The sequence below is a fragment of the Amyelois transitella genome, chromosome 14, assembly GCF_032362555.1.
Source record: "Amyelois transitella isolate CPQ chromosome 14, ilAmyTran1.1, whole genome shotgun sequence".
Taxonomy (NCBI): domain Eukaryota; kingdom Metazoa; phylum Arthropoda; class Insecta; order Lepidoptera; family Pyralidae; genus Amyelois; species Amyelois transitella.
The window spans coordinates 7,914,560-7,923,829 of NC_083517.1; the positions used below are offsets into that span (position 1 = coordinate 7,914,560).

A 9,270-nucleotide genomic window follows, 5' to 3' on the forward strand; every position below is an offset into this window, starting at 1 on the left:
ATCATAATAAGGTTATCACACAATTATTACAATATACACATAATAATTAATAACAAGGCAGTTATAACTTGGTTAAGTAGATTTATATAGATCTAAGTAGTAGTGAGTAGGTAAAACTATTCAAATTACATATCTTAAAAAAATAAATTTTTCGCTATTATAAGCACATACATATAAGAATATATACTATTTTTGAAGATTAAAACATTATAAATACAAACGTTCATTATTATTTATCTTAATTTTTACTGATGATTTTTTTATGAATTGTTTTATACAAATTGAAACAAAATAACTACCAAATAGTTGAAGGCATTTCGTAAAAATAGTTTGTTTTCCATCGATTGGTTTGATTATTGTTCATGACTTACAAACTTACAAATCTTTCCTATTTAGTATAAGTATACATATAATATAGACATGTCATTGTTTTGACATGGTAATAATTTACAAAGAGCATATTTAACAATGGCGTTCAATGGAATCATTCGGCATATTTCGTTGTATCTAGGTACTCATAATTTATTCAACAACTGTGTGAATGTAATGTGAGTTATTACATATTTCTCAATAAAGGATTAAACATACGTAAGTACACATTATGGATTCTATTTATGATAAATGTTTTTTTAATTTTTCAATCTTAATACCATAAGTAACAAAAAAACATTTTGTTCTTCTAAAAAATGGTATTACTAAGTTATGAACACTTTTTATTGCAAATAAACAAAAATATTATTGAACAGCTGAACGTGGCCTTGGAGTTTTTTAAGACTGCCGGCTCTGTCTACCCCGAAAGAGATATAGACTTGATTATATGTACATATGTATGTATTATTATTTGACTTTCCAGGAAAAGAACCATTTATTACCTATGAATGCAAAAGTTTAGTATGTGTGTTCCTTTTTATTTATGAACGGATTTCATGAAACTTTGGAGTAGTATAACTTAGACATTTCAATAAAATACAAACATACATATACTTAATATATTAAAATTTATAGAAATTAATCTGGGAGATAATTAACAAAATCAAATTTAAACCGTGAAAGCGAAAGACCAAATTTCGCATTAATAATATTACAATGTATTACAGGTTTTAAACCATGGTTTTAGAAGTGTTGGTCATATTCGTCGTCACCTGGGCCGTTTTAACGTACTTGCAAAGCGGCATGAAGAAAGAGAATGAGCCACCTCCAGTCAGATTTGAATTGCCTATAATACGCCACACACATAGAATATTGAAGGCAAGAGATGGTCGAGGTAAATTAATGATCCTTTCTAATATTCCAAAGTCACGAAGAAAACACACTTAGGTATATAATTTAGCCATATCTGCTGCTAAATCCGCACTCAGAGACAATTCGAAGATGTTAATAATAAAATATATTTTTTTCTCTATCTAAATAAAATTTCATGCCATAAACATCTATAATAAAAAGGTCGGTTCCATATGGCGTACACGATTTTAAATAGGAGACATGATCAGAATTTGATTAAAAGGATGATTATTATAAAATTTTTAAAAATCAGACAGAGTTGAGAGGAATGAATTGTGGTCAGCACTTTCTATGCATGGGGTGAGCAGTCTCTTAATACGAGCACTGAAATCCTTATATGAGGATTCGAGTGCTTGTGTCAGGATAAACGGAGCGCACACTGAGTGGTTTAAGATTGAGAAAGGCGTTAGGCAAGGATGTGTTGCGTCACCGTGGCTGTTCAACCTATTTATGGATAGTTTGACAGATTTGAAAGAGTCTGAAAGTGGATTAAGGATGAATGAGTTACTCGTCAAATGTCTGCTCTATGCCGACGATCAGGTTATACTGGCGTCATCAGCGGAAGAGTTACAGGATATGGTAAACTGTATGCATGAAGCTTTAAAACAGAAAGGAATGAAAGTGAACGTAAGTAAAACTAAAACACTGGTTTTTGAAATGGAGAAAGAAATGACAGCATGTAATATTTTGATTGGAGGAGAAAAAGTTGAGCAAGTGAAAGAGTTTGTATATCTAGGATCAAAGTTTACATCAGATGGCAAGTGTGATAGTGATATTGAAAGGAGAGTGAACGCGGGGAACATGGTGAATGGAGCTTTGCATGCCTTTATGAGCAGTCAGAAACTATCCAAAAAGGCTCGACTGGCTGTGCATAGGGGCGTGTTGGTCCCGACATTAATGTATGGGAGTGAAAGTTGGGTTTGGCAAAAGAAGCACGAAAGCAGAATAAATGCAGTGGAAATGAGAGCGTTAAGGAATATGTTGGGTGTGAAATTGAGTGACCGGATAAGGAACAGCGTGATTAGGGAATGTTGTGATGTGAAAGAAGATGTAGTTACAGGAATAGAAAAGGGTATGTTGAGATGGATCGGTCATGTGGAGAGGAAGAATGAAAACAGGTTGACTAAGCAGATATACATGGAGGGTGTGGAGGGAAAGGTCGGAGTGGGAAGACCTAGACGAACGTATCTTGATCAAATTAAGGACGTCCTGGTAAAGGGTCAGGTCAAAATAACCCGAAACCGCCGAGCTTGCATGAAGAGAGTTATGAATGTAGATGAAGCGAAGGAAATACGCAGAGATCGTGGCAAGTGGAAAGAGGTAGTCTCTGCCTACCCCTCCGGGAAAGAGGCGTGATTTTATGTATGTATGTATGTATGTTTAAAAAATCAGAGATAGAGTTTTAAAAGCATAATCATATCTATTAATTTCGTTACGAGAATGTTATAGAATGGGAGCATAAGAAAGGAAAGGAAGGAGCCAATTCAATCTCAATATTAGGCATACGATTTACAAGAATTATAACTATTTTTTATTTTTCAAAGAAGTTAATTAGAGTTAATTACACCGTGTGGTACCCGGCACCAATAGAAAAAAGAATAGGACCACTCCATCTCTTTCCCATGGATGTCGTAAAAGGCGACTAAGGGATAGGCTTATAAATTTGGGATTCTTCTTTTAGGCGATGGGATAGCAACCGGTCACTATTTGAATCTCAATTCTTTCTTTAAGTTAATAGCTGAACGTGGCCTATCAGTCTTTTCAAGACCGTTGGCTCTGTCTACCCCGCAAGGGATATAGACGTGATTATATGAATGTATGTATGTATGTAAGTTAATTAGATACCTATGTTGTAGTTATGTTATAATTTCAGATTGGTGGAATTTGTGGTTAGAAACAGCTGATGATTGTTGGGAAAAAGGAGGAGTACTATCAATTAATACAATTTTTCCACAATTTACACATATTGGTCAGTTATTGTTTTAATATTTTGAGATAATCTTTGTTATACACTTTTTCATTTAATTTATTTAGCTTGAAAATCTTTCCTTAGCTAATGTTTGTATGATCTGCATGCACATAGTGCTTTAAAGGATATAATAGTAGTCCCCCAAGGTGGTCAATATTCATCACGTTAAGCTTTTATGAAGAGAATTTGGAAAAATCAAAAGAACTATTTGTATTGTATACTTTAGAGATATATATAAATGATGATAATGCAAACTTTAAACAAAAATAATAATATGCCTTTCAACTTTATAAAACTCAACTAATATAGACCCTTTATTTGTTGGTTTTATTGCAGTGATCGGTAATCCAGACGACTTGCTAATTGTAGCCAATAGCACGATGAAGCACTATTTCTACAAGGCTTTTCATCAACATTTTGGTAGACATGGATTAGTTGTAGCTACAGGTAAAAATCAATTCCATACTCATCAAAAACATCGTGTTAAAAAAGCCTATTCGCGCAACTCAGTTTTATTACCGTTATAAGTTATGAGATCCATGATATACCGTGCCAATAAGTCGGTTTATATATTAAGTCTCCACTAAAAGACCATCTGTGTTAAGCAGTATAATATTAACATTGAAAATTTTAACGTTATATTAAACAGAATGATTGGCCATCGCGTGAAAACAAATTGTTTAGTACGAGTATGTATCACACAGCACTGCGATCCAGCAACCTGTTTCTCACTAAAGTCCTTCCGAATGGACGAAGAAGAAAAAAGAAGTTAATGAATATTTTAATGGCTAACTTGAGTGTTAGTTAATAATTTGCACTGGAACCCATTTTCTCTTCTGGGATAAATATAAATATAAATTCCCCAATAAACAAACATGTTGTCATCCGATGAGCCGCTTGGAAATAGGTACATTCGTTTTAGAGACGAGTTTCCTTCGCGTGGAATGAAAAAGACTAAATAATCCAATATGTATGCATTGTGTATATTTAAACTCTTCTTTTACTTAGTGCTGACTGACTGACAGACAACCCAAAGCCAGAACCACTCGGTCTAGGGACTTGAAATTTGGCATGTAGGTTCCCTATGTAGTCTAGGGGTGCACTAGTAAAAGGTTTCCCAAAAAGATCGAGAACGTAAGTAAACCGGATATTTTGATTTGGCTCAGACGGAACCGCGGGACTCTCTAGCTTCTATCATAATAAATGAAACGTTCTCCTCCTCATTTTTTTCAATAGAGCATTTAATCGACAGTTGTACTGTGTTCACGTTAATGTTTAAATGAACTGTACAGGGAATGTATGGAAAAACCACAGGAAACAAATTAATCTAGCGTTCACGCCGAAATTCTTGAACACTGTGTTGATTGATCTGTTCAATGGATGTGGGAGATCGCTGTGTAGCACCTGGGCGTCGAAGGTGGGCAAACCGTTTGAACACATGCAGACGATAAGCGAAGCCGCCCTAGAAGCTGTATTGGGTAAGTAATTTTAAAACATTACTCGAACTCATGTGTAGTAGTCGAGGTCAAGCAAGTTGTATGGAGACACACCTATCACGATATCCGCTTGGTGGACATTTTCATTGATCGAACTTTCCATACTATATCCTCTTGCAACGCTAGCCTATATGCTGATACATATCACAGCTTTACCCCATACGGGATAGTCATACCTGACAGTCGTAAGACATTTTTAGCCATTTTTAGGTGGCTAAATTTAGTAACAGATTGCTAGCCATTACCATTAAAAGTTGATTCAATTTTATAAGCCTTTCCTATGATTGGCTGTCCATACTTTGCTTTACTTTACAATGTACAATAAACCTAACTGCAAATCTTCTTACCCTTGTCTCATCTACGTGAGGTCGGATCTGCTTGTTAATTTGCGCCAGAGTGAACCATTCTGGGTTGTCTCGTGTGCGATTTCCAGGTTCCACAAGTCTCTCCTGCAATTGGACCACCGAGTAGATTTCAGTCTTCCTCTTCCTCTCGGATGATCGCAAAGTCACGTGGCATGTCCTACAAATAATTTATTTTATTTTTTAGGAGATATAGGTAAAGAATGCAACGTCTCAATAAAGGACTACGTGGAAGCAGTCGCTTGTTTGGACCGCTCGTTGGCCCTAAGATTAGGAAATTTATTTTTACATCTCGACCTCATATATTTCCTGACCAAAGATGGCCGAGAGCATATTGCAAAGGCTGACTATGTCAGTAAGGAGGGCAGGAAAGTAAGGCTTTTACGTAAAATTTACAAAAGCATACGCCCACGTAAAAGATTCTCTACAGTTAATTTCTGTTGCCGCTGAAATTTCGGGAAATCATCTTTAAGTGTGTGCTCCTTGACTATCTACATGCCAAATTTCAAATGCTGGCCCAGTAAGTTTGACCTTTCAACGCACAGGCCAAACATGAAAGTCAATCAGTCAGTGTCCTCGTTTATATACATACATATAGTCAGTCTTTATAGTAGACAAAGCCAATCTTTTCAAAACTGAAATGCCACGTTAACGTTATGGCTTAATGATTGAATTGAGATTCAAATAGTGACAGGTTGCTAGCCCTTCGCCTACAAGAAGAATCCCAAATTTATTAGCCTTTCCTTAGTCGCCTTTTACGATATACGTGAGAAGATATGGAGTGGTTCTATTCTACATTTCCGGGAACCCCACGGCACCTCTTTTATATATTTTGATATAAAATTTTAATGTGATAAATTTTATCACCATAGAATCTATTGCACATATAGATAAAGGAAATTATTCTTATCTGCAATTCACACATAGTCAAACAAACCGTTTAAACTTCAACATACATACATACATATAATCACGTCTACATCCCTTGCGGGGTAGACAGAGCCTACAGTCTTGTAAAGGCTGATAGGCCACGTTCAGCTATTTGGCTTTAAGATAGGATTGAGATTCAAATAGTGACAGGTTGCTAGCCCATCGCCTAAAAGAAGAAACTTAAACATGCTTGCTTGTTTAGCTTTGAAGTTTAAACTTCAAAGCTATAATAAATATATTATTAAAATGAATGAAAACTTGTTTAAGGTATATGTTTTCTTTAAATGTAAATCTAAGTCTATTTTTCATTGTAGTTAATTGAAGCCACCAGAAAGAAGATGCGAACGAACCCTGACGGCACTAAAGAAATACCAGGTAAGATTATTCATATTGTCCCTTGTCGCTTAGATTTTTTCTGTCGAAAAAAACAAAACTTAAATATGTATTCAAAAGATTCTCAGCTGAGTCTTTGATAAATATTTTAGTTTCATACAAGAACTATTACGCTAATCAAAATACAAGAAACGCAATTTTAAATTTTGTTTACAGAAATCAAAACAATAGTTGACTTTTTGGTATTTATGACTGATTTCAACGACGAAGACTTACTGGATGAAGTCAATACGTTTCTGGCGGGGGGGCACAACACCACCGCATCCAGCCTGACGTCATTCTTTGTAATCTTGGGCTCTTATCCTGAGGTGCAAGAAAAGCTTTATAAAGAGTATGTTACCTACAGTTTTCGTAACGTTCAAATCGACCAAAAGCGGGTCAAATTTGCACACCTTTCCGTAACATTTAAAGATAAGCTAAGGCTAATAAACTTGGAATTCTTTTTTAAGACGATGGGCTAGATTAACCTATGATCATAATATAACTTTCCTTTTTGGGTCTGTTGACAATGTCTTACCCATAAATGATAAAGATTTGATATATGAATGTATTTGTACTTTCAGTTTTCAGATCAAACACAGTACAGATTATACTTGTTACTTTTTGAATAATTGATATTTATTCAAAATGATATACTTGTACATATTTTGTTTTATCTTTCAGATTAGTATCAGTCTACGGAACCTCAGATAGAGATGTGACTAAAGAGGACTTTGCATCATTGCCATATTTAGAAGCTGTTATTAAGGAGGCCATGCGTTTGTACCCGGCCGTACCCATCGTAATGAGATACTCTAAAAAGAAACTGGCACTGAGTAAGTGCTCTTTTCCGAGCGACGTACTTACATTATTTTGTCTGCTACCCTCATATATCGAAAATATGTCAAAGATAAAATTAATTTTGATTGTTTTTAAATATGATTATTTCCAGCGAATTACACAATCCCAGGGAACAGGTTCTACTTGATGAACATCTACGCATCCAACCGGCACCCAGTATGGGGACCAGATAGGATGGAGTTCAAACCGGAGCGCTGGCTGGACCGGGATAAGCTGCCGCCGCAACACGCCTTCGCTTCCTTTAGTTTGGGGAAAAGAAGTTGCATAGGTAACCTGTCATGCGTATGTGCTAGAAAAATGTTTCTTTTTTTTGAAGATACATCAATTGATTTGAATGAATTGGAAAAATATATTAATTATATTCTTAAAAGGCAACTGTGTACGAAGCGGTGGCGAAAGATTGTAAACAGCGCCGCCAATCCATAAAGAGAAAAAAATTTCATTTTTTGCGGGGTTTATTTTAATGACATTTGGGACAGATCCTTCAGAAGTAGAAATTTTCTGGAAATTCCTATGAGTGCGAAGCCTCGCGAATGCTGTAGTCTTTAATTATAAGAACACAAGCATGACGACTCTAAACATTAAAGAGTGCTAAGACTAAATGAGATAGGCAAACTCTACTAAAACTAGTATGATTCCTTATTGGAAATCAAGCTGAGCGTGGTCTTTTCGTGATTATTGACTCTGTCTACTATAATCATAATTATGCGATTCGCAGGTAAAAGGTACGCGATGTATGCAATGAAGACTATCGTCACTCACATCTTGAGGCGATACAAGGTGATTGCGGACATCAACAAGTTCGAAGTGGAGTTGGCTTTCCTGATGAAACCGATCTCCGGAGGTGTGATCACACTCGAAGAAAGAAATCCAGACTTAGCGACGAACGAACAAAAGGAATAGGACGTATGTTTGAAAGTGTTTTATCTGGGAACATTATTAATGTTCTGGTTTATATAAAATTGTAACTAATAGTGCGTTTGTTTTATTTTTTGAACCTTAATTCTCTGTACATCAATTTTCAAAGTTCCAAACTACCAATAAAACTTACACTCTTGTGAAGAGTGTAAGTTTTATTGGTAGTTTGGAACAGATACAGAACAATTACAGATATTATTTGCTCTAGCCGGAAATCAACTATGAACGTGGTTCCCGACACTTCGCAAAACCTCTTCATATCTTCCCCATCGATATCGTAAAAAACTACTAAGGGAATAGGAATAGGTGAAACATAGTGTGTCTCTTCTGTGTAGATTGTAAAAGTCAATCAAGGAAATCTTAGGATTTCCTTTGTCAGCTTCTTGTTAGCACTGTCTCTTTTATCACAATTCCATCTTCAAACTTTACAGCTGAACGTAGTCTTAGACGTGATTGTTAGTCGTGTACGTACATAGATAGATATTTATTATCACGTCTAAGGTACGTACGTACATACAGTATCCCTCCAAAGCAAAAAAGTGGTTCTCTTCTCGAAATAAACGTACAAAGCACATTTGCTTCGATATTGATTCAGCCAATCCATCAGGAATGAAACAAACACCAGCCCATTTCAAATTGCATTCAAAAACTCTAATTAATGATGCCTTTGTTCACGGTGAGAGTTACAAAATGGAGCAAATAAATATTTCGTAATCTCAATGAATGAATCTCCTTTTCTTAAGGAATGTCAAACTTGATAGAAATTAGGTTCTTAATTTCTAAGTATTTATTCAACAAGAACAACGCTTCGACGTAATTAAATCTTAAGCCTCTGCGCCATTATAACTTTTCTCTGGTTTCCAATTACTTTAACTATTGTTTAGATTGTTATCGTGGTAATAATATTGATGTTCGTTACTAATAAATAGGTATAATGGGAATAATTTCATCGTGAGTATCATTTGTCAGAGTCAGAAGATGTTTTTATTTGTTGATTATTGCATTCCCAATTACAGCTGTCGTACCTGTGTCCATTGAAATCAATATTAATTATTTTGTGATAATAATATTCTAATTTCAC

General features: G+C 35.3%; 1 protein-coding gene across 1 annotated transcript; it reads left to right on the forward strand.

The window, feature by feature from the left end:
* Positions 1 to 455: 455 nt before the first annotated feature.
* LOC106132342 (cytochrome P450 4V2) lies at positions 456 to 8,198 on the forward strand. The gene is made up of 11 exons (XM_013331711.2): positions 456 to 588; positions 1,098 to 1,264; positions 3,155 to 3,250; positions 3,587 to 3,697; positions 4,543 to 4,728; positions 5,296 to 5,480; positions 6,353 to 6,413; positions 6,588 to 6,762; positions 7,095 to 7,246; positions 7,363 to 7,539; positions 7,990 to 8,198. Exons 2-11 carry the CDS (start codon positions 1,108 to 1,110, stop codon positions 8,172 to 8,174), a joined length of 1,485 nt encoding a protein of 494 aa, XP_013187165.1. The 5' UTR covers positions 456 to 588; positions 1,098 to 1,107; the 3' UTR covers positions 8,175 to 8,198.
* Positions 8,199 to 9,270: the final 1,072 nt, after the last annotated feature.